General features: G+C 39.7%; 1 protein-coding gene across 4 annotated transcripts in view; it reads left to right on the top strand.

Moving 5' to 3' along the window:
- NXT2 (nuclear transport factor 2 like export factor 2) overlaps positions 1-26,602 on the top strand; it is a 64,064-nt gene that overhangs the window by 30,508 nt on the left and 6,954 nt on the right. Inside the window, exon 1 of one of the 4 annotated variants that reach the window (XM_068411709.1) lies at positions 25,267-25,322. The exons of 2 other annotated variants lie outside the window; for them this stretch is intronic. In XM_068411709.1, coding sequence (XP_068267810.1) covers positions 25,308-25,322 — 15 coding nt within the window. In that variant the 5' untranslated portion in view covers positions 25,267-25,307. Of the gene's footprint in view, positions 1-25,266; positions 25,323-25,390; positions 25,464-26,602 lie in introns of those variants that run through there. One more of the 4 variants, XM_068411713.1, reaches the window with a different exon arrangement.

The following is a 26,602-nucleotide window of genomic DNA, read 5'->3' on the forward strand; positions in this document are numbered from 1 at the left end:
CTCCACAGGTGTTCAAGCTGCATACACACAGAAATCATTAAATAAGCAATTTCTGATGTGTATGGTTGTTCCATTTTCCAGCTTTTACATTTATGCTTCTGAGACTGGGAATGCCACACATTGCTAGCAAACATGTGGCTGGAAAGGCAACATGTCCAGTTCATTTGGAGCTGTGTGGGTCTTCTGTAGCTTTCAGCTCTAAGCAGGACTTCCAGAAATGAGGAGAATGGTCCCAGTGTACAAAGTTACGTTTTGGAAAAGAACTAAATTATCAAGAAGTTTCTAGCAAAGAGAGGCAAATGATACAAGGGCATTTAGGAGTCCATTTACAATTTTAGATGCTATTTGAGATAAGGCATATCATAAGTTACATTAAAAAATAACAGGAGGAATGAGGATGTATTTTGAGGAAGGAAAACCACAGGTTGAGAGAATCTAGTGAACTTGGTTTTGGGCTAAGTTTCTTCAGTGTCATAGCTTTTATCAAGGGTCTGATCCCATTCCCATACAGTACAATGTTAAAACGCCGGCTAACTTCATAAAAGCAGAAGCAATCTGATGGGTTTGATTTAATGTTTGATTAAACGAATATGGCAGAATATTTACATTAAGGAGTGGTATAAAGTTAACTTTCTAAATCTGTATTTTTGAAAGTATATAAATTTGCATTTATCCAGCTGCGATCTGCACTGTCCTTCTGCCACTGAATTCACACAGCTATGACTCGTATGAAGCCTGTTTCTGATGCTTAACTTAAGTGTCTTTCAAAAAACACAGGTGTTCACTGATAGATGAGCAGATACTACGTGGAGTTGGAGGGAGCAGGGAATGCTACAACATCTTTCTCAGAAGTGCTGACTGTTGGCATTGTGCATACTTCTAGAATTGATGTTAAAATAACATCGTGTGAAGTGGCAACTTTGTAACACAGAGGAGCAAAACAAAAACAAAGTCTCATAATGCTGTAAGATCAAGAGTCAGTTTCAAACATATGGTGATGTTCATTCATCTTCTATAATCTGTACATTTACTGTATATTTAAGTTGACAAGTATAAAAGCAAGGGCAAAGAACTTCCTGGGTAAAATTTTACGGTAAAATCTAAACAAGAAACATACAGCTTCAGGCATGGAAGTTTGATTCTTCCTTTAAAGGATGTCTTTCCAGTTCTAAGAAAATTACAATCTATCTATAAATATCATATCATAATAATTATAATAATAATCAATATAGACAGAAACTGATATTTCTTCTATGAACTTCTAAAATTCCCAAAGAAAGGCTCTTATTCTCTAGAAAATTATAGTTTTTTTAGATAAGTAATGTTCCTATAGAACGTTTTTCTGTTTCTGTAGAACCTGTGTTTTTTCAGTCTATGCTACATTTTTTAAGCTTTTTCCACAAAGGTCCAACTTTTGCTGCTATCCACAAGAGAAACAAATCTTTTGTTCTATACTCTTTTGGTATTATTCCTTAACGGGCCAATTTGGGGAAATCTTTCTGTCCCTTTAGACAGATCTCTTCCTTTGTAGTAAAAATTTCACTAGATTATTGTCATTGCTTCTTACTGAACTTTCTCCACTCTGAAAAACTAAGGCAGATGGGTCAACAGGCCTTTCTTAAGGCCATTGATTGATCCAGGCAGGACTGGAAATATGCAATTCCTGGCTTTCGCTACTGTACCCAGGCCACTAGACCACATATTTTTATGTCACAGAAAATTAAACCCAATTGCTTTGCAAGATTTCTTGACGTGTTGCTTCTCTTACCCTGTTTGCATTGCTTTTTACCTGGTAAAGGTACAAGATTCAGATTTAAGAGTTAAAACTCAGCTTCTAATGAACCTGAAAACTAAGGTCTTTTGAAGAACAGTGCTTTTAATACCCCCAATATTCACATTACTGCCAGATCAATCAGCATTTCAGCATGGGATGATATTGTTTTCTTCTGGCAGTAAGTAGCCCACATTATGACTTCACCTCTTAAATTGCCTCAAGAGGTTGGTTTTCCCTAGAAGTGCAGTTTTTCCAAGCCATATTCAACTTAACCGTATCATAATTTAGGAATTTAATTTGTTCCATATTCTTGCAACTGCCGCTCTCAGCAGTTGAATGGATGGCACTATTTTTTTTAAGCTGAGGAGCATAGAATTTGTTTGCTTAGGCTTTTATAGAATTTAGGAAATTAAAAAAAAACAAATAATGAATCCACTTCTATATAAGTACTTATGTATATGTGTATATTATATATATGTATATAAGTACTTACATATATGTGTATTTTTTCTTCGAAAGTAACCTGATTAATTTTTTATATTGTATTTGGATTATCATGCAGATACTGCCTCTAAGAAAAAGCCATTACATGAAAAGAATTTCTTGTGTAACGTGACCTAGGCGTAGGCAGCCTATTCCACCCTTCTCCCAGCAGTTTTCTGGGCAGGAAACATCACAGGTTTTCTAGGACAATCAAAGACGTGCCCAGAGCTCTGCAGTATCTCAGTATTTGTAGGAGCAGGGATGGTGAGTAACCACAAAGGATATAATGGTAGTTCTAGTACAGCCTTATAAGGAAAGCATCTGAAGTGCTCTACATACCCTGTGCTTTGATCCAAATGTAGCTAAGAAGGAATTCAGAGGATGGGTGGAGGTGGACATGAAGGAAAGTGAAGTAGCTCGGGAGAGGGAAAGAGGAGCAGAGGACTGGAAAATGGTAAGAACAAGGAGGCTGGAGACTGGAGTACAAAAATTTAAGAGAACTTGGAGGAGCAAGGGGGGAGTGTATCAACAGGAATGTAGGAGGGGCTGGACAGGGACCTTGGGGTTATTTCATCCTGAGGAAGGTGCACAGTAAGCTGCACAAAGTAGCTGTGAAGTTGGGCACATCTCAGGTTGGGTAGCCAGCACCAACTAAGGGCATCACTGATGCTGCTGCAACTGAAGCTGAGAGATCCAAAGGAGAAAGGCAGTGAAAAAGCCCCATTGTATCATCCTTGCATTCCAGGCTGATGAACTGTGATGCAGTAACAGACTGTGTCATGCCCATGTGAAGGGAGATCACTCGCCAATGAAATACATCCATTTCTGGAGAGGAAACATGAAAATGAGATTGCGTTAAGTGCTGCAGAAGGTGTTTTTGGCAAAGAAATGAGAATGCTACATCAGACTGAGGCTAATTATGTTAGAAGACTGTCCCACAAATTGAATATAGCTCAAACTGATACAAAAAAAGCTATGGGAACTTTATTTATATTAATTGATGGGGGACTTTTTTATTTAAACCAATATATAGCAGTTCAGGACTGATTCTTTCTTTTAGGTTCAGGAGGATGTGATACTGTTTATCTTGTAAAAACAGCTGCTGCCTTTGTGCTTGTGTTCAGGAAATAGATGATAACTTTAATGATTCACGCCTCTTAACATTTATATACAAGAGCTGTATCAAGCTCCCTGTAGCTGCTGCACTCACTCACATGTTGGGCTGACGTCCAATATGGGATGCAAGAGCATGTATGATAAAATCTGAAGATTCTGTTAAGTCCAGAATTATTCTTCCTGCTGTGGGGATGAAGTAGGAAGGGAAAGAGCTTTCCCATTATGCCACAAAAGTGCACAATCACTTTTGGCTGCAGCCCTAAAAATTCTCCTTCATAGGAGAGGTACAGTGCAGTATTAAATGAGGTCATGCTTTCATCTCCCTCACACCTACTTCATTCTGGTGTGCAAAGAACTGATAAGAATAGAGCTCTGTATCAAAAGTGTGTAATGGGGAAGAGGAGGGAAGAGTGGAATAATAAGAGAGAGTCAGGAGGAGAGTTTAGGACCCTTACTACCTCCCTCATGCAGGGAGTTCACAGTAGGTCACAGTCAGGCAGTCTTCCTTCTGCGATTTGCTTCATGGTACTCTTGCAAATGCCCTTATAGCAGGAGATTATTGGAGGTGCAATGGCTGAGAATTTGAGTAGCTCAAATGCAAACATGTGTCTTCATTTGATTTTCTGTTGCTTACATTACATTAATCTTCCAGCTACATTTTATGAATGAAGCTAGTCGCCTCCCACTTACCGCTTCCACGCAGGACAGGAAAGCAAATGTATTACTTTTCAAGACAGGATGGCAGAAGTCCAAACGTATCTACCAGAGGAAGGAAGCAATCTTATCAGCCTTTCTGGCCCATTCATAAAACCATAGAAGGAAATCATTCAGCTTTAAATGAGGAAGAGGAAGTCTTACATAAAATTTAGAAGTTGCCTTGGGAATTTTCATATCACATCAATGAAAAAGTCACATACAATTAACCAAGCATTCCAGTCTGCATGAAGTGCTTTATTTGTGATATCAAAGCAGAACTATTTACAGTTTTTGACAAGCTTCTCTATAGTGGATCAGTTGACATTTTCCTGGCCTGTCTACTTGGTCATATGCCTTTTATCTAAGCTCTTCTTTGTGGAAAAAAACTGCAGCAGCCATCCTGAAACATGTTTTTTTCCTCCATTCATGACAGAGAATCTAATTTTGAGTCACCATTACACACGGAGTATTTTGGCATCCTGGTCTTATTTTTAATTTTAAAATCTAATTATTTGTATTCAAAGCAAATAATAAACATTGGTTTTTTGTACCTAAGGTGGTATATCTACTGGCAGTGTGTTATGCCATAGAAAAATACTAGTTCAAGGTAGCACTAGCTCATGATTCTCTGCAGTTTACCTTATTTTACAAAAGAGACATATCCAGTGCCTCATGTTTTTTCTAGCAAAGTAATCTATCACACTGTGATTGTTGTGATAATGGAAAACAAACATAATCCTATTTAATTAGTTGGGTTTAGCACTATTGGGATTGTTACGGTAGCTCAAAGAAGTTGGGGAAAAAAGGGACTCTGACATTGTTTCTTTAGGTCTATAGTCTGCAATTGAGGTACAGTAAGTCAATTTCAGGCTAAAGCTTGAGATAAAGAACAAAATATACATTCAATCAAAACCAAAACATCACAGTGTTTCAATCATATGGTAGTTAGGATTATAGCATGGGTTATTTGATAAGCAGATGTTATTCTTTAGATGCAAAGATCCTGGTTAATGCTGAATACCTGTATCGTCCTGCTAAATTAATTATAATTAAGGGTGTCCAGTATTTAGACTTATTTTACTATGGTGGTATAAGAATAAAATTAACCTAAAATAAACCAGAATGCTCCACAAAGTCAGGACTTTCAATATATGGGTTGTATTTTCTTAATGAAGTTCTTATGTTTGAACTTAGATAAGAAACTGGAACGGTTGAGCAAGCCCCAGTGGATGCAGCATGTTCCTTTCTGACTGCTGCCACAAACAACCAAATTGAGTATGTAGGTAAAACTGGATTATGTAAATTAAGTGTGATTCTGTGCGTGCTTAAACTACACAGGAAGTAATAGTCAACAACACTATACTCAATTTAGTGTATCCTGAGAGTAAAACACTTGTTTATTGGCTCTCTGTGAAAGCCAGAAGCATATTCTTACCAAACTCTCTCACTTGCAGACTTGGTCATCTATCAAACATTGCTTTGTTATTCCAGAAGATCTGGTATTTCAAATTTTATTTGAATGTATTTGATCTCATCGTTCTATTTTCAGTCTTACAATAGGTGACAACTGCAGTTAACCATTATGGGCAGGAAGTTTGAAGCATAATTTCTTTTTAGGAATTTAAATGTTTTTCTCTGAAGAAATGAGCAGATTGTATATATGTATCTAGTAGCAAGTATATGGGATAGAGAACTATATGAGATTCCTTCCCTCCTGGAAATAATACTGTGATGGGCACCTGAAAAATGCCCCAGACAGCAGAAAATGTGCTGCTTTCCTACGTAGGGTTTTTCTGTTCTCATCAGGCTAAAACAGAATTCTGGCTGTTCTACCTACTTTATTGTTTACTTATTTTAAAGCTCCTTGTTTTGTTATCATGGACCCACTATGCGGTTGTCAAGCCTGATTTATCAGAGCCCTGTTCACTGTGACCTTTAAAGTACAGCATGTTACTGTAGCAAAGTCAGTTTTCCAGTAACAGAGAAATGAATCAGTTGACATAGCCATGGCCTTTTACAGCTCACAGAATTTATGGGGTCGTAGGCTCCCTTTGTACAGCTAGGCTGTAGGTCAGTAATACGTGAGCTAAGTCAATCTCAAAATGTCTCTCCTGTATCCTGCTCCTACCTGTTACAATGTGAAGGACACTTTATATATAGCAGAGGTAGAAGTAAATCATTGAGCATCTACCAAAACAAAAAGAAAACCGTAAGTTCTTACAGAAACAGCTGAATGGTTGTTTCCCGTCTGTCAAAATGTGATAGTCCTGGTTGCTGGTCATTTTTAGACAAAAGAGGTAGAAACGAAAATATTCAATCATCCTATGCAGTCTCCAGTGTAGTGAAAACAAGTTCTAGCAGAATGAGAAATGCCACAGACCTTGGTCCAGTGAGGTGATTTCTTCTGCTCTAACAAGCTGATACAAACTATTTATAACTTTTTTTTGCAGATACTCAGACTGCCTCCCGCTTTTGGTTGTCTGTAATTTAGGGCAGGACTCCAAAATAGAAAGGGGACACAGCTGGGCAGTCTCCAAACAAGCTCAAATACATAATAGATGTAGTATAGAAAAGATCTTTGAATTGTTTATAGGTGTAACATTTTGTCATATACATACATATATTTATGTCCTGATTATTCAGCTTAAATGCTGAACAAGCTATGTCTTTAAAAAGAAGGCATTTTTCAAAATACTTTTTTTTAAACCAAAACACAACACAAATTACATGCTGAATTTTTGATGATATGATTTACCCGAGACTGAAAAAAAGGGATGAACTATATAACATGGAATTCCTGGTCCCACTAGTTCAGTTCACAGGAGCATCTGGTGGCATTCCAAATATGTTTCCATGCTTTCATAATAGAAAGTGATAAACAAATGGCAGAAAGAGCAAGACCTCTATGTTAGTGCAGTTGCCTGAAACCCTTAGAAATCAGTGGATTGGAAGCTGTATTTTAATACAGCTTCTCTCTGTGTTTTCTTTAGATTCTGGATCATTCCTTATAATTAGATGACTTGTTTCACTTGTAACTAATACTGATGTATATCTGGAGTAATTTCATTGACAGTTACCCAGAGAGAGGTTAGAAGAGACCCCTTCTATGCATACTGAAATCAACATAACAACTCCTGGAAATACTTCACCTCCAAAATGCTTATCCAAAAGTGTAGCAGCCCATCATTTGAGTTTGTTTAATTCCTCTGTGCACAGCCTGTTCCAGCTGTGATGTTTTTTCAGGCTCAAAACAAAAAGGTAATTTGGACAGGTGTAGCACAGGTTTTAATCTTCAATTAGGTCAAATTACAATTAAAACTGAGGGTTAGAAATAGGTTAATTGCTTTAGACCCAATTTAACAAGACTTAGCCCTTGTATAAAAACACTTGTCATAGAAAAAAATAGCATTTTTTATCTAGGTGAAGGAGGAGGGAAACTTTGCTTTATTTTTAATATCACAGTACGCAAACTCTTATTTTTAAACTTTATAAGGAGACATTCAAATATTCAGGTATTAAATTGTAATATAAACCCTAGGTCAAACCTGACAAGGTATAATCTTTTATAGCTAACAGAAGACAACTTTGTGAGCCATTCTTAGTATCAGCCAAGGTAACCTATGGAAGAGACAACAGCCTTTTGCTCTCTTTCAAAGATTGCAATTTTGAAAAAATTACATTTATTTCACATTTTACTTGAGCTCACACCGTCTCACTAATGTTCTAGTCATGAGCAGAACCATGGATTGACCTGCTGTCTGCTTCTCTGCACTTTTTGTCTGGTTGGGGAATGAGAAGAAGGAGTATGGCAGATAGTTCTTGCTCTCCTGTGAATGTGGCTAAGCCACTGTAGGTCTCATTGTACCAGAGGGTTACTCCACAGTAGTTCATGCTTTGTGCAATATGATTTTCATTAGGACTTTGACTCTTGGTAATCAAGTATGCCCAATAACACACCCCAAAATCTGTTATATAGGCAATTTAATCTTTCATATAAATCCTGAAGTGAATTGAACTGTACAAAAAAAAGAACGTCTTAATAATCCTGATAATTTCCTGTTGGACTTCATCTTACCATTATCTGTGTCAGTTGTTTATAAAGCCTGCTTGACTTGTTGGTTTTATTTGAGAGGAACCTATGCAGCCTTTATATGTTGCTAACTGAAATAATAGGAAAAATGCAAACATTTAATATATCTTCTTGTCAACTTGCACGTTAGAAGTTTTATAATAGGTGTTTCCCAATTTATTGCTTCCCTGCAATCATTTAAATAGCTCTGCCAAAACATTGATGGGACACATGTTATAAAGTATTTGCAGCTTCAAGAGCTAAAGGGAGGGTCACGTTCTTCTGGCTTATTATATATCTGTTATACAGGAGAATGTGGCACTCTTCTCTGAGAAAGCTAAAGCTTTGCTTCCCATCCAAGACTATATCCAGGTACCAGAAAACATTTGTAATAACATATGAGATTAAGACCATATAAAAAAGGAAGAAGAATGAGAAAAGGTTGATGGGGGGAAGAAAAGGGTAGTTTGGTTCCTCTGGCATGGAATTACATGTCTGGACTTTCTCTAGCAAGCAGGTTTGACATTTATACTGTGTTTATCTCAGTGTGGCATCAGAGATCTGGATTTCTCTCTGTGTGTCTATAGGAAAGTCACTTTGCCCCTCTGTGCCTCCATTTCCACCATAACCTCTTATTTGTCTTCATTTAGAATTTAAGTTCTGTGGGGTTGGAAACTGTGTTTGTTTGTGCAACCCCTAAGGCATAAATCTCAGATGCAGCCTCTGCATATTGCTGAAATACAAACATTACTGTTTCTGTTGCAACTCCAAAGAAGCCATTTGCTCTCTTTGCCTTTATTTCCTCAACTTTAAAATGGGACAGTAACTCACAAGTGGGTTATAAGGATTAACTGATTACTGCTAATGAAATATTTTTAGTTCCTCAAAAAACTTTTAAGGACAGCAAAATATTGTTGAGGAAATGGCAAATGCATTCCGTTTGTTTTTCATTAATTCACATATGCTATATGATTGACTTTAAAAAATGCACTTTTGATCAATCACGTAGAATACTCCATCTCATGGCAGAAGTTTGTTAAGTGTTGTAGCTGGCTTTTCACAGCTTTGTGCAAGGGAAGTGGAAAGAGGAAGGAACTGTGCGTAAATTTGCTTCAAGAATACCAGGAATTTTAATGATTTCCTGTGTCAAGTCTGAGGGTCCTCCTCTGCCCTTCAGGAGTGACACTGTGTAACCAACAGTAGAGTAACCTCGAAAGACTAGTGAGCTCTCTAAGAATGAAAACCAAACTAGTATGTGACTTTTTTCAAAGTATACTGGAGAAGCATACCAGAAGCCTGTTCAGATTTCAATTAAGAAAATGAAACAGCGGTTCCTATCAAAATATGACTCATTTTAGCAGTGCGAGGTATTGGGAGCTGGGCTAGCAGTCTAGTGGTAATACCACCACAGATTCACAAGGAACTACTCAGTCTTTTGTTCTCCCAAGCAACCAAGAATTAGGGACCCTTGCTATATACAGCGTAAGAAGCACAGAGAGTTTCAGCACAGGAAGTTACATGGAGAGCCCAATATGAAAGGGTCAGAAAAGGCTGTTTTCCCCATGAATCCATGAGATAAAAAGTGAGAGACTAAATAAAAGGAGAACCTGCAAGCCTTCAACACAGATGGAGGATAAAAATCCTTTTTTCCAAAACATTTTTTCCCAGGGAATGGTAATAAGCTCTAAGTGTAGATAGAAAGCTTCCTCAGAGATGTTGGTGAATGGCTAGGGGACTTAGTTGATAGTGGGAGTGTATAAGTAAGAAAACAGCTAGAGAGTTCTTAATTTTAAAAATTTTACTGTTCATATTTTTACAAGATTTAAAGTCTGACTGGAAAGATATTTTTGTTACTGAAATTACTTAGCAATTCACATGGCTCTGTTGACTTCAGATATGTATATATTAGAACCATTAGCTTTTCAGTGACAGAATGCTCCATAAAGGCTTTTTAAGTCAGAAGTATTCCATATTTGTTTCCAATTTGCATGGCAACAGGAAACTATCATGATATATTTGTATTTGCATGTGTATGCGTATATGTGCATATAGGGAATTTAGAAATACAATAACCCTGGAGGGATGCTGAATGTGTTCAGACTGAAGAAGAGAGAGAGACAGGCTGCCTGATAACTGGAGAAACAGTTCATTTTATTCTGTGCAGGCAGGCAGGAAAGGGAGTGCAACATAAGCAAGACATTTCATTTGTGGTTGAATCCACAGATGAGCTATTGTAGAAAGTATTCTCCAAAACATGCTTACATGAGAGATGGGGCACGTGGTACTGATTAGATTTAGTACCAGCAGGGCAGTTTTATTACACAGAAACATTACAGTTTGAAAGCTGCAAACGTGTTTCAGTGTCAGAAGGCTGTCCCTGTATTCTTACGCTGCCTTAATGGGAATTAACGGAGCTCTGCACCTTCTCAGAAAGTGCTCAGCACCTTTTAGCTTTGGCCAATGTTACAGTTGGAAAGATTCAAAGCTAGAGACAATGTTTTCTTTTAATAGTCAAACATACTGGAAAACAAAGGAGAAAGCATGCCTCACATTCCACTGAAGTCAGTGGTTTCTGTCTCTTTTTGCACTTCAGATCACTTTCAGTCCCCTTTGGCAGGAAAGGAAGAGCCTGTGTCTGAGTCTGCATTGTCTGCTTTCACAGTTGGTACTGAGCTCACACCTATCAGACAGGGAGTGACGCACCCCTTGTGTTACCGTGCTGTTTCTGCTGTGTCCAGTCACTAAATGCCTTCTTGCCTATTAGTTGATAGATTAGCAATAAGAAAAAAAAGAGATTATAGAAAACAAATATACAGCCTTTTTTTTATTTGGTCTTCTCCTGGCATGCTGCTGATTTGATTTACACTCTTCTTATCTAGACGATACTAGAAGTTTAGTCAGTGGAACATTTAGTTGGATATATTCAGATACATTAGATCTATAAAAACAGGAGAAGGAAAAATTTTGAGCATTCATTTATCTGAAAATGTCAGTCGTTAAACACGAGCTTGGGAAACACAATGCCCAGAGGTTGTACAGTATTGTTATTCTCAGAGCATCTTCTGAGCCTTGATATAACAACCATTCTGAAAAATGTTGAGTGCCAGTCTTTGGAATTGTCTGCTAGAAACAGGTTTACACAGCAAATCAAAATGATTTTAGAATCAGTTTAACCAAATTAAGAAGGTTAAGAAAATATATTAGTATGTGTTGGATTTAATACTTACAGCATTTCATCCTTTATTTGTCTGTCTTCTGCTTTTTCCCTCCTCTCTTTTTTCTAGACTATAAATCAATGGAAGGCTAAATTTCCAGATCTAGACTTTATTTCAATGACTGTTTTTTTCAAAGCAGGGAGAATAGGAACAATAATAAAAATATGATAATAAAAAACACAGAAGACTCCACTAAGCATATAATTATTCTTCCAGTGTCAGTTATTCCTGATTGGATTCACAGTGATGAATGGAAGAATCCCTAACTAATTTCACTTTTTGATATAATTCCTCTTTCAGATTTCCCTTTATCCTTAAACTATTGCTTGTGAGAGCATTCTGTAAGATAGACAGTACCAAATCAGCATTTCGTATATAATATTTTAGTTGTTTTCTAATTGTTTGGTTTTACATATGGATTTAATTTGTTAATCTAACAAAAGTTCAGGGTAACATGAACACATATGATTTGGCAAATATGCAAGGTTGTATTATAAAAAAACACAGCTACTGTGCTTGCTAGAAGGAAGTGCCAGGGGCCCTCCCAACATGAATTGTTAATTGCTTTCCTCTTCAGCTGCCATAAAGAACTCATTAAATGCCAAATTATTTCCCTAAACAATGAGTAGCACTGGTTCCTCTTTGGCCTATGTGTTTATTTATTAAGAATTACAACTTCCTTAATTGATACATAGATTCAAAGGAAAAGGAAATCCAGCAGTGCAGCTATTTTTGAGTCAGTTGTGGTCAAGGAAAACATCAAAAATATTCTTTAATGATGAAAACATGTTTTAGTTTTCAGGCCCCAAAATCTAAAAAGCAGCAATATGAAACTTTTCCAACTGTCCTCACATTTTGTTTTACCCTTAGGCTGAGGCTGAGGGCATAGGAAATATCAGCCTGATGTGTCTGGTGCTTTTTAAAGTTCTAAATGCTTCATAACAGGAGAACCGAGTTATAGCTCTTCCTCCACTTGAATGAAAGCACCGCTTGAACAGCACTAGGGTACGCAAAAGCACTCGTGTTCGTGAATGAGGAGAAATTTGAAAAGACATTATTTGGGAAAGGTGGAGCGAAGATGGCATTACAGGAAGCATTTCAAAAGATAAAATATAGTTGATGTATTTGGGGAAAACATAGAAACTCAGCAGTCTAAGAAGTTAAACACAAAGAAAAATAAAGTAGAAAAGAAAAAATAAAAGCAGTGAACTTTTAAAATAGTTCCATTAAAATATTTGCTGTCAAAGTGTACACCTGGAACATCTAAAGAAGAGCACATCCCGACAGTGTAACAACTTAAACTCACTGAGAGTTTGCAGGTGCAAAGCCTACGTAAACTAAATGGCTCTGTCCCACATAGCGCTGACGTCCTTATGTTCTACAGAAGCCAATGGGAATTGAAAGTTCTCAGTGTTTTACAAAATCAAACCCTTGAAAAGTCCAAGAGAAATAATGCGTGCTGGGAAAAAAATAAAATTAAAAAATAGAAACAGTCTTGATAGTAAAGACACAGTACTGCGATAAAAAGTGATGTGGTGCTGCCTGCTGAGCGCAGCGGAAGGCAGCTGGAAGATAGTGGGAGGGCTTTGTCACGGCTGACTGGAGAGAGGGAGGGACAAGTACCGTGGAAGGCCCGTAAGACAAAATATCTGCAATGTGAAAAGCTGAGTAAAGATTGTTATGTAGCTGAATGCTTCATGAATAAGGTGAATGAAATACATACATAATGAATGTTAAGTTTTGTAACAGCTGGGCCAGTGCAGGGGTCAGGTAACAGCCAGCGGAGATCACAGGATGGCTTTAGACCCAACAGGCTCCTGCAGAAATCAGTGGCAACATTATTAATAGCATGGCATCACATAATGAACTTCAGTAACAACCCTGCTTGAGGAGCTCATCATTTGGTAATGCTTGTGGGGTTTGTCAGGGCTGACCCTTGCCATGATCTTTTACAACCCCAAACAGTACTAGCTGACCAGAACTGCTAAATGATAGTTATTGTTTTTAGCAGAACTTCTCTATATTATACTGAGATGCATTCGCTTACCATGCAGAAAAGTTTATTAAAGGGCAAAATAACAAACCATGTGATCGTCAACATCATCAGTTCATACTAGACATGGTTCTGGCCACACCTCTGTTTTCCCGAGTCACACGAATTTTCTGGGTGTTGCTCTTGCGAAGTACAAAGACTGAATGCTTTGCTCGCGCGGTAACAGAGCGCTCAGGACACTAGTACTGTTTTGATTTGTACGGCACTGCTTTTATAAGGACATTCAGTAACTTCCGACGTATTTTCTCACAGCATGTACAGCACAGTCTGAGTCTGATTTTCATGAGCCTTCATTGCTAGCAGACAATAGCATATGGTAGAGTCATCTGACATGTTGTTATATTTTCCTATACTAACCTTTTGGGGAGGAAAAAATAAATAACTGACACGCACTCAAGGAATGTTGGTCTGCAACCCAGGTCAATGTAAGCCTACAAAATTCCTCTTGGTTTTATTGCTGGCATTGTCATTAACAGTGTTCTGTGCCTGTTATCTGGTCAGACGAATTCTTTTTCTGTTATTTCAAGACATTCCAGTACATTAAGCTGAAAGTTGTCATTGATGTGTATGCAGTTTATAAAATAATGTTACCATTACCTCACCATTTCACTTTGCAATAAGATACCCTCCCTCCTAGCATTCTGCCCTGCAGTATGACGATGTCATGTACTCCTCCCAGTGACTTTCCCTCAGTAAAATCTATGACTGTGGTTTTCATAGTAATGGAATTACTGTGCTGAAACAGTTGTTGATGATTTCTTCCCATTTCTGCTGAGGATTAGTGTGAAAGGTTATTTGGTGTTAGGTGCTGTCTCACTTGGAGCAACTGAATCTGTATGCAGTAGTTTGCTATCTATCTACTTCATTTCAAAAGCATCCAAAAAAACCATTGCTCTCATTACAGTCTAGGCCTCTGTAGCAAAATTTTGTCTCACACTGGTGATCTCAGCAGCCAGACTCCATACTAGCACACACTGCCAAGGGCTGGAGTGTAGGAGCTTCCTCCTGCTAATGTTGACACCACCAAAATGATGTTTGTTGCTGCTTCTCCCCCTGTTCCTACTTATTTGCTTGCTTTCCACGTATTCCAAGAGTGGACCGTGTAGCTCTTAACATGTCCCCAGCCATCCATGTGCGCAGGCATGGTTGATCTTTTTGACCTTCCTTAATTCTCGTATTGCAGTCATCGGTGAACCCAGGAGCATGGTCGGGCACAGGTGCACAACGTCACCTTACCAAGCTGCTGTCCTCAATTCCAGAGATGAAGACTTCAAGCACAATCTCTCCTCTGCCAGCTGGAGAGAGCAAGCATTGTGTAGTTTTCTTCCTTCTGAAGATCTTATCTGTTTTATTGTCATGAGGACACATCTGATGTGGTGGATCTTTGGAACAACCATTTTCATTTTTAACATGTCAGTGCTGCGTGTGCTGAACAAACCCAACAGCAGCCAGCAGTCAGCCATCACCTGCTGAGAATCCATATAAAAAAGCCCTCCTCTGTCTCCTAACACAATGTAACCAAATTGTTTGGCTCCTAGGATGTATCTTTGGGAAACTGTGGCTGGGGTATGAGCAAAGACATGTTGGAAAGAAGGAAGAAATATAAATGAAATGGAGAAACGCATGCGAATGAAGCTGGGGGGTGAGGTGCTGAAGAACAGGCAGAAGCAGATTACATTTCATGTTTTGTACTATGCTGCTGAGAGGTCTTGAGAAGTGGAGAAGCTTGTATGCATACATGGTGTGCTGGGTAACTGCTGGGAGGATTCCCTCTTGGAGCAGTGTGAAAAGGGTGTATCTCCTATTTTGTGTCACTTTCATCTGGAAAGAAACCTGTTTCCGTTCCAAAAGTGCCTCAAGAATTGAAATACCAGGAGGTAAGCAGAAACAATTGTGAGATGAGACACAGACACCTGGGAAGTTCCTTTGCAAATCACTGGTGCAGACACAGAAAGCAGGTTGGTCCTCATCATTAGTGTTACCATCTTCCTTCCAAGTTCATCATGAAACTTAATCATTGTACAGAGGCTGCTAACTTTAATCCTCATTAGGGAATAAATAAAAATAGACTGTACTCCAGGAGCTAGATTGCCAACTCAGTGAGTAATTACTTTGATTTCAGGATTTACAACAGTGTAACTGCTCAGAATGTTTTCTCTCTTCCTGTGTCCAAATTGTTTTGTCTATGCAAGTTTCCATGTTTGGACTTCTAAATACAAAGGCATGTTTTATTAAGGGATGCAAATGAAAATTTTCTCCTGTTATACTTGCCTGCATTCAAGGCACTCACGCTCTCTCATCTGTTAGGAAGCACCCACGTTGCCTGAGTTTTCAGGGACTGGATGTCTATCAGTGCAAACAGGAGACAGGCGTCAGTTTATTTGGAATAGCTGCCAGTGTTGTGGCAAGAAAACCTGCGCCAGTTCAGGGCCCCTGCAATAACAGGTGTCACACGTTGGAGAGACATCATGCCAGCTTGAGGATGCAGATATGGGCTTAAGTTCAAAACATGGCAAATTTATTATTATTCACGGGGTTATGGTTTTTTGCAGCTAGAATTTTCCCAAAATAGCCTATCCATATGTCCATGGATTTAGTCTAAGACACATTAAAAGAGTAGTATACAGACTGGGGGTTATGGGTTGAAAACTTAACTAAAATTATTTATTTTGAAGTATCATCACCACATGACCACAAGTAATCCAGCTGTTTTTTTATAGGACTAGTCAATTCTTTTCTAATAAAATGGGTGGAGGGAGGGGGGCGGTCAGCAGAATTTATCACTGATGTAGTACCTGTTCAGAGCTTGACTGTTATGTCTACATCCTGAAACGTTATGCAGGAAGGTGGAAGTGTTGTTCATGTTAATAAATTACATTTTGTCTATAAACTTTTATTCTCAAATGAGTAGACATTGCATGTACCTATCCTAAGCCTACAATCCTTAACCATTTAATTTGTTTTAAATTGTACTGCTGGTCCGTAAAACATCCACACTGGTACACCAGTGTAGCTCAGTTGACTTTTGGTCTATCACTGCAAAATTCACATAAATTTATCTGGAAGCTGATGTGGTCCATGTCAGACTTTTTTAAGCTTATTGCCGTTTTACACAAACATGTAATTGCTGTAAAGAATCCCAACAAGCTGCTGTAAGAAAACAATTTAGCGTAACCTGAGAGAATGGGCAGAACATTGCTCTTTCTAGGATCTTATCCTCTACACCTTCCTCCATGTAAACCAGCATGTTATCATTAGAGCTCACTTCTTCACTGGGATTAAGTGAAGTTCTAATTTCTCATTGCCTGCTTTAGGATGCTGTAATATTTCTGACCTGCATATGTACAGTCTCAAAAGTCAGACAGACTTGTGAAGCAACTGACACTAAGATTTTTTCACAGTAGTAGGCAGATGGTGCCTACAGGCAGGTGGATGGCTACAGGAGACATACTCCGACAGTACAGAGATGGAATTGAGGAAGCCCCGTGCATTTTACGTTACAGGTCCTTTGCAGTCTCCTGACCCTACTCTCTGAATTAGAATTGCCTTAGACTTTCTAGTTCAGGGTTTGTTTACAGCACTGGCTTCTTTTTCTTGATGGTTCTTCAAGGTTGTAAAGATCTGTCTAAAAATAAAAATTAGAACATGTCCCTTGTGCACATTTCTGTCTCCTTTCTCAAATGAGACCGACCAGAAAGCAGCTGACACTAATACTCGCATTCTTGGTTGAATATAGAACATTGCTGAACACACCAGGGCACCCGTGAGTGCTGCTCGCAGTGCACAATGGCTGTGGGATTCATTCTGACAAACGCCTAGCGTTGTAACCTGAGTTCAGGTGCTAGGAAGAGATGGTCTTTTTGCAGAACTCTCTGTGACAGGAGAAATAGAAATATGTACTCAGTGCGTATCGAAGCCTTCGCAGATCAATGACAAAATTTATTTGGTTCTCAACAGTCTTCAATGTCTGGGGCATCTAGTGTAAATACTGCCAAAATTCCTTTTCCATATTAATCTGTCAGGCTATTGCATACTCCAGAACCCACTTTAAATTATTATCATCATTGTGAATTTAAGCATATTTCGTTCTTTTTCAGCAGTTGAGCGTGCTAAGACGCATCACATCACTGTCATTTTACCTTCTTGTCTTTCTACTTGAAACCGAAAAAAGAACTTGGAAGCATTTGTTCTGATTCTGTGCCATGCAATCTTATTCCAAATATCTGTGAATATAAAAATAATTCACTTTTCCTCCATGTTTGCATTAATTGTATTTGTGAGAGACCCAAAGGTACTGTCTGTGTTTGAAGATCCTTTATTACAATATGATTTCCAAATTTCATTAATACTGTTTTATTTTGTTTCATGGCTAGGGTGTTAGACAGAGACCTAATAAACTAAAAAGCTGTAGCTCTGTGTGGCATGTGTGTAGCCTCTTTTAGGTAGCTTAAGAAAACATTTTGATATTCAAGAGCATTCCCCCATAATGTTCTTGAAAATATCTAACGTTTCGTACAATCTGCTGAATTCCAAAAGGAAGAAAATATTCTACAACATTGTCAGGCCTTTACATAACTATTCTTTTTCCCTCTCCTTTTGCTCCTTCATCTCAAGAATGGATGAGCAGGAATCTCCGCTAAAGACACCAATATCATCTCTTTCTCCTTCTGGAGGAGTCTCTCTGTTTAATTTTTTGCAGGTTCTCAGCACCATTTCATCCAAGCTCTACCAGCCTGCAACAGATGCCCCAGGTGGACTCCATGAGGTTGCTGGTTCTTTTGCTCTCCCAGTTATACGGTGCTGTGCTTGGAATGAAGTGATTTATATTATCGTTAATTACCATTGCTAATTTTGCAGAGGTATGCAGTTGGTGCCGAGAAGCCTGAGTACTTGGCTAAGCTGGTGGTTGCCAGTGGTAAATGTAGTTTCTAAGAACAACTTTATCTAAAGTTTGGTCTCAGTACTCAGAGCTTTTTTCACTCTCGTCAGTGTCCTGGCCCAGTCTGAAGGGTTTTACAAGCTTTGCAAAGTAAGACAGCTTTCAGGTGCCCATCTAAGGTAAATAAAAGTGCTCTAAGATTTGGTAGTTCTGGGACAAGAAATCCTGACACCTGCTATCCAGGATGTTGTTTCATCAGTGTCTTGGTGTGATCAGCACATTAACAGTGAATGCCCAGACACCTGAACCCGCACTGCTGTCCGCAGCTCGGCGTGGCCGTGTGACCGTGGCAGTCAGCAGGTACAAGCGTCTCTCCCAGTTTGTCATCCCTTACTCTTAGAAACCAAAGCTCCTCCATCGGCAGGAAGTAAACAGATTGCACCAAATGGTGTCCTTCAGCCTTCACTCTGACGCGCGGTGGCCATCGCTTACGAGCCCGGTGCCGCCCGGCGCTCTGGGGATGTCCCGCCCGGGTCCGGCCCCCGCAGCGCGCCCGGCGCGGGGCAGCCGGCAGCGCCGTCACCGCGGGGCGGGCCGGGCCGAGGCGGCAGGGCGGGGCTGCGGCGCCCCCTGTCGGCGAGCAGAGGAACAACGATGTCAAGGGTCGCCTTGAAAATCCCGGAGCTTGGTGATGTTTTGTCAGATCCCGGTTTTGGAGGAATCACATCCTATTTTTGGTGACTTATTAGGAGAAGTCCACATTGTTGATCCAAAAAGGATCATTTAAAAATTGTCTATATAGTATTCTTTAATCTTTAGCTTAGTCCAAAAAAGTAAGCAAATCTGTTAGGAGGCATCAGCAAGCCCTGGCTGCATACGGCTGAGAGGAGAGCAGGCCATGTTGAAGGACAGGGCTATTCTGCTTGGGTAGCATACACTCTCTACCCCAGACTTTCATAAAACACACGTGCTTCTGGTAGTGCATGCTGTTAGTGGAAAGGGTTTTTGAAGAGAGTTTTCGTGTCTGTTGTATGTTGTGAGCAGTTTAAGTTAACATGCTGAATATTTTCACTCGTGCCATATTGTCCTTTGCCACAAACAGTACTGACAAAGAAGTAATTAGGTGGATAATTCTCTGGCAGGTACTATCTCTGCTAACTAGATTTCCTATCCATTATGTGTTTTACCGGTTCTATTATTTCCCATTGGAATATACTTTAAAAGCAATTTTTTCAGGATGCATCTTGATCTACTTTTTTCATTACCTTCACTCCTGGTGCTTATCTCTTACAGTTCATAAAACATCTATTTTGATGGGTACACTTCTGTTCTCTCAGTTCTTCAGAGATATTACATGGCTGTCTTCCATTTCCACATTTTCTTGTTATGCATATTTGTGTGGTGATTTCATCAGCTCTCATATTCAAAGCTTGTCCGTGCTCTGAAGTTTTTCAGGTCCACCTCTCCATTTCTAAGCGTTCTCCTATCACATAATGTTGCTTCATTTCCTGTTGAATATCTTCCTTGCGGGAAATAACACCACAGTCCTGCCTGTTGCTCAACCCTGTAATAATCTGCTGCTTCATTCATCTAGTATTCAAATTTCACTGCTTCATGCAAAACATTCCCTAATAACATTTCTAATAAACATATTTGTTCTTTCCCCACAGCTATGACTCTCTAAGGTCACTCCCCAGCCCTGACTGTTGTAACATCTTCCATACTTTCCTTGATCTGGAATTTCCCTCTCCCATCTCCCCCATAGTTTGTAACATGTATTTGTTAGTCACACGTTCTTAGCCTGGCGATCGGGTCAGATCCTTCCATCTTCTCTGCCACATACTTGGATCCACTAAATATTACTTTCCACCTTGCGTTACTTAGGTGTCCTTAGCTCACAGTGAACCACCTTAAACTTGACCTTTTTGGACATGCTACAGGACCTGTAGTTTTGACTAGAGTTGCACAGCTGCACAAAATCCCATTTGGGAACCCTGCACATTATGTAAGAAAAAATGCTCAAAACCTAAGGACAGAAACAAAATGTCACATTTTCCAGTATTTCAAACCCCACAGAGAATCACTGATGACAAATTTAACAAGCAAATGTTTGTGTCAGACAATATGACAACTATTGAGCAAACAGCTGTTGCTCCAGATGGAATATGTATGACAGGTGGTGGGTCCAGGTGCATCGCTCTGGAATAAATCAACAGAGCATTGGCATGTTGATTTATTCTTGGCTGTTTTGATGGCACTTCTACCAGTTTCTTGGATGCTCTGCTCACAATCCTTAAGAAACCATTTTTTGCACAATGGTGTATTAATGTGGTGAAATTTAAATCATAGGGAGAGGATTCGCAGTGATTATTAATAGATAAGAATTTAGGGACACAGCCTATTATAATTCTATGAGCATATTCATCTTGATTTTTTTAAAACATGATTACAGGAGATGATTACAGGAGATGCTCACTTCTCTCTCCTCTCTCTCTCTGTACTTTGTACTTTTTCCTGTACTTTGTCTTTTAGATATTCTTAAGTTGTTCAGGAGCAGAGAGAGCATTTTACATATAGATAGCTTATCTATATCATCTTCATTGTCCTGACTGGGACATGGTGCCAGGTGCAACCATGGCTGAACCTTTATTGAGGAAATTGTCCACTTTCTGAGAACTGAACTAGGATCGATAATAAATGCCACGTTGGTCCCTGAATAAGTTGGATGGATTTGACTGGAGGTTTAAATATGTGAGGTTTAAATGTGTTTAAATGTATACAGCCTATATCCAGTATCCTGAATCATCCTATTATCTGATCTGTTTTAGTGCCTGAAAGGAAAGAATATCTCTCAGTATCCCTGCAAAATCATCTTGAAATATAAATCCAAAGGTTATCTAGGAAATCCTTCATGTTTCTGACTCAGTTGGGCTGGTCGTCTTCTTTCTGAAGAGAATCTTCATATCCTTAAACCTCTTCCCAAGACAACAGTGACATGAAGAAATGATATTTTTAAAGATTATAATCCCTTTCCTCTCTTTGATATAAACTCTGAAGGAATGCAGAAAACTAATTTATAAAATGTCTTGGAGCTTTTTTTTTTGGAATATTTACCTTTCTTGGCTGTTTGGTGATAAGATCATAAAGGTTCTTCTAAATCACTCAGCTTGTGTTCCCCCCACACTTACTACTATGTTTTTAAAATATATTCTTCATTGGCAGACTAGTACAATCATGGGAGTTAATAATCAGATTTAGTGTTCTTTGGTGAATCAGTACTTACACTGCAGCAATGCAGAGTTTGATATTAATAACTCTAGTGGGAATAAGAATTTATCCTACTGAGTATTTGGTAAATGCAGTAAAGATGTTGCGGGCAGATTCACATGGTTTCTTTTATTAGAGATCCATTCCAAAGGTTATAGCTTGGCAACAGAAAAATACGTTAGGCCATTATATAGGGGGTTGTACACTGACCTAGCTTTGGGTCTCCATGTACAAATAGAACCTGGAAAAGATTAGAGGTAAAAAGGAAACTGGTGTCTGGGCTTGCTCTTAAGCCCTTCCTCTCATCTTTGGGACCAACCATCGCTGTTTTAATGGATATTCCTTAAAATGATCAGAGGGAGGGTGGCACTCACAATCAGATCTTACATTTTACTTTTGGTCTGGCTGAGGGCTGAGAATATTCAGGGAAAAAGAAGAGTGGATGGTATCCTCCATGCAAGTCTTCACTAGCAAAGATGGCAGACTTACTGGTTTGTCACTGGGGAGCACAAACAAGCACCCCTCTGATGCTAAAATTTATCCTTTGGGCTCCGAGCTGGGTGTCCTGTTGTTTCCGTCTCATTGTGTATATACAAGGGTAAAAGGAATAGAGAGAGAAAAACTGCTTGTGAAAAACAAACAGAAAAATTCCAAATATTCAGATCTATTCAAATTGATATACTTAGAGGAAACCTAATGCACAGTTCCAGTTAACAGCTGTTGTAGGACCAATGGGGGAACTCACACCTATTTGGTGAGTTCTCCCAAAATTACAGTAATTATTTTTATTTGTATTTTTTAAAAGTGATGATTAATTTAATAAAAGCAATGATATGTTGAAATTGTAACTGGGGTAATATCCTGCCCAAAATAATAGAGATATTTTAAGTTGCAATACATTTGGTACCTAAACTGCTTGATATTAACTTTGTCTGTATTTGTCTTTAATTTGAAATTGCTCTGATGCCTATTGATTAGTTTTGCCTGAAACACAAGCATCTGTTACCAAATATTGATTTTTGCATCACCTTTTAGTCAAGTAGGTTAATTGAATGGTGCTTGGGGAGGTTATTTCAGATGCCGTCTCTGTCTAATATTTGTCTGCAAAGAGGTGATGGAATTGTTTGACATTTAGTCAAGATATCTGCTGAAACTGGAGCTTGAGTAATGAGGCCATGTAACTCAGGTAGTGATTAGAGTTACATTTTGAAGAAACTTTGTTTATTCCCTATTTAGACAAAACAAACAAACCAGAGGCCAGATCTGGCTTCCATTAGAGTTAGTGGGAGTTTTGCCTTTTTTTAACAGTTGAATGTTGGACTACTCATATTTTAGGGAACACGTAGTACCATTCTCCTTGCAGTTTAAGTTAGCATGGAGTACTGAACTGTCATGCAAACCCACCTGTATTGACAGTGGTGTTTTGTATCGTACATGCATGTGGTACTCAGGTCAAAATAGTTTCTTTTGGTTCCAAGCTTTAGTACAAATTCAAAACCTAGTCTGGGTTTCAGTCAACACTTAGCAGACAGTATGCTTATTTACCAAACAACAAGTGCTGCCTCATTAATATGAGACAACATACTTCTAACACTTCACCTTCTCAAATATCAGAGGGAAAAAGAAGGAGCATTTTGTCAACTGAATCCCAGTGAATATCCGTAGTAGTTTTACATTTATTTGTAAAACATTCTGGAAGAGACAATAATGTGATAAAGCTTTTTTTAAAATAACCCCTTTTCTAAAAAGTACACTGTAAAGTGTTGATGACAAACTGTAAAATAATGGATCATTGCTGCAAAATAACAGTCTCCCACCATCTGCTGTTCTGTAGATCTGTCAGGAGCAATCAATATTATCGAAGCTTTGGAAATAAAATCAGAAAAAGGGGTGATAAGCAATTTCTGTTTCTCCTTTCTGTGGTCTTGTGTTTTTATATCCCTTGTTTAAGTGTTCCACTGACATCAGGTTGCCTTCCAACTATCTTTCTTCACATATTTGTGAAGCAAAAGGTCTATGAGTCAATGTTTTGGGGTGGTAATGCTTATGTTGTGTTGTATGTCACTTAGTGGGTTCTTTCTTTCAGTTGTCATTATTCTGTTGCAGTTAGTGAGGTGGTTCCAGGCATTCATACAGCCCGTTTCTCTCTGGGCTTTGGCTTTGCTTTGCCCTGCCCATGCAAAGGACCACAGAAATAGACTACTAGATGAGGATGAACCTGTTTCAGTGAGGATTTCTGTTCCTTGTCTAAAGACCTTTGTGTAGAATTAATATGCTCCACTGATTTAGTTTGTTGATTTCATTACACTATAAACCATAGATAGATAGATGAAGCTTACGAAATGTAAGTTAGCAAGCTATTAGGATAAGAGAAGCAGGTTGCAAAGTCCAATACAACATTTTTTCCTGTATAATTTAACAAATAACTCAATAGATAAAAATAGATGTACTGGCTTTGACAATGAAATTTGACTGTTTTCCAATCCATGTGTCATAATCTATGTAATGAAGAAGAATACAACAGATTCCATTTTATATCCCTGAATCAATTTAGTTGTTTATACTTGTGGTGATTCTATTAAATCTCTAACATTGAGTGGTTAGTGCTCCATCTATAGCTGGCATAATGGTTAAAGGAAACCATGGTCATGTGTGCAAGTGATGCTTGTAAAATCTTTCTCAGCTGATGTGTATGATGCAAGGCATTATAGGTACATTATAGGTATTTCATACTTCAAATATCTTGATAATAGCTACTTGCAACACTTTTTGGTTTGTTTATACGGGACACAACTGGGAGCTGATACTACACTGTTACATGATACAATATACTGCTGAAGCCACGATCAAAATTTCAGTCTAGAATTTTGAGATAAAAGGACAAGTGCAAACAGAACTACCTTACCAGCCTTAAAGGTGAGACTATAGGCTCCCTCCCTCTAGTACGTAAATATGTCTGTGTACACATATACACACTCTGGCTATCAGCTTGCTACATTCAACTGTCGTGGAGTCCACTGTAATACAAATATGCTTGCCTAGGTTTTACGTACATATGGCCAGATTTTCATAAGAGCTCAAATAGTGTTCCATTACCTAATGAAATGGATAGGATTTTAAAATTTCTTTAACTAGCAACTGTGGTGACACTTTGAACTGAGCTGTTCTGAAAATTTATCGATGCTTGGGAGTGCTTGGACATGGATTAAAATAGAACAGTTCTTGGTACTTGATCTCACCATATCCCAGTGGGTCAGTGGAACAGTTATCATCACTTCAATATATAGCAAGTCCTGTTTTTCTTTAAAAAACAAGAAGGGTATTTGTCAGGATAAGAGTCATTACATTCCTCCAGTTCTGGTATGACAGGAATTTGAGGTGGAGTGGTGCATAGTCCAGAGTCCCTATGGGATTGTAATAAACATATGTTCAGCCTGGGTCTATCCAGAGTAATATGCCTTTTGTATTGAGAATGAACTGGCCAAACCGGGCTTTCTTAAGTCCACTGTAGTTTAATAAATCCAAACTCCAGCTTTAGCCGTATTTTTGTACCCAGCAAAAGTTGCTTGCGGCCCTGAACGGATTTGAACCGTTTACCGAGGCTCGTTCCCGCCGCCGGGCCTCTCCGCAGCGGGCGGCGCGGCGCGGCGGAACGCCTTTGGCGGCGCCACGGCTGCGGCCGGAAGCGGCGGGCTCGAGCGCAACGGACATCCGGCGCCCGCCCGCCCGCGCGCCGCGCCGCGCCTCGCCTCCTCATGGCCGCCTCCGTGGTGAGTCCGCCAGCGCGGCGGGGTGGGCCGGGCCGGGCCGGGGAGAGCTTCGGCTGGGGCCGCCGAGCCGCCTGCGGGCAACCGCGGCCTCACCGAGGCGCGGCATGGAGGGAAGCGCGGGTTCTGCGCCCCGGGCCGCGGGTGAGGGTTGCTGCGTTTCAGAGGACGAGCCTGAAGCCGCGGGAGGGCCGCCGGGGGTGCCGGGCCGTGTCCCGGCTCCGGTGGCGGATGGGAGCGGGGAGGGAGGGGCGTGCGCGTGGCTCCTGCCGACCGACCGGGCTGCTCCCGGGGCAGAGCTGCTTTCGGTGTGTCTGCGGCGGGTGCCTCCCCCCGGCCCTTCCACCTTCGCTGCCGGGTCCGCAGCAGCCTCGTACAGAGGCCTGAGACCAGACAGGGGTTTGTGCGATGAACCGCCGTGTTTTACAGAGACCATCTGCAGAGGCCGTGTGGATTGGCTAACTTCTTGGAAGTGTTGTTGGGAGTCGTCAACGTTTGTTTTTTTGTCTGGTTGTTTTTTTTAAGTATGGCTTTCCTGTTAAATACTAGGAAGAAAGATTCCCAAGTGAAGTGGTTAGGCATTGGAACAGGAGCCCGAAGAAACTCTGAAACCTCCATCCTCAGAGATGTTCAAAACATGACTGGAGATAGGACCCTGAGCAGTCAGATCTAACTTTGAAGTTAGATCAGGCTTTGAAGTTGGCTCTGCTTTGAGCAGGGATTTGGACCAGATGGCCTCCAGAAGTTTCTTCCAGCCTAGATTGTTCTCAGAATTTAAAAATGTACTCCAGGCTGTGGTTATAAAGAACTTGTCTGGAGTATCAAAACTAACAAAGCTTATTTTCCATTTGACTTACATTGCAGGTACCCTAACAGCTCATTCCAGTCTCCTGGTGTTTCTCTGATGCTCTCCCTCACGCACGTTCTGTCTGTTTGGCAGCTAAATGGCAATATGTTTGGCTGCTGGTTAGAAAGTTTGTGTGTGCAAGTGCATGCTGATTGAGAGGTAACAGCCTTCTACTCTAAATAACATGACAGGCTGAGTTCTAATCACTGTTCCCTTAGCGGGAGGTGTAATACTCTTGGTCTTCTGGTGCCAAAGAGTTTCTCTTGGCACTTGCTGAAATACAGTGTTTTTAAAACTACTTTGTTATATTTGTTTGGAATTGGCCTATGGGTTCAGAAATTGCTGGAGTAAGTAGGAAGGTGAAGAGCAGGCTCATGTCCTTACAGGAGATCAAAAGACTAGTGTGTAGTAACGTGAGAGTATTTGGTTTGGTGGA

This window comes from Nyctibius grandis, chromosome 13 (genome assembly GCF_013368605.1).
Source record: "Nyctibius grandis isolate bNycGra1 chromosome 13, bNycGra1.pri, whole genome shotgun sequence".
Classification (NCBI taxonomy): Eukaryota; Metazoa; Chordata; class Aves; order Nyctibiiformes; family Nyctibiidae; genus Nyctibius; species Nyctibius grandis.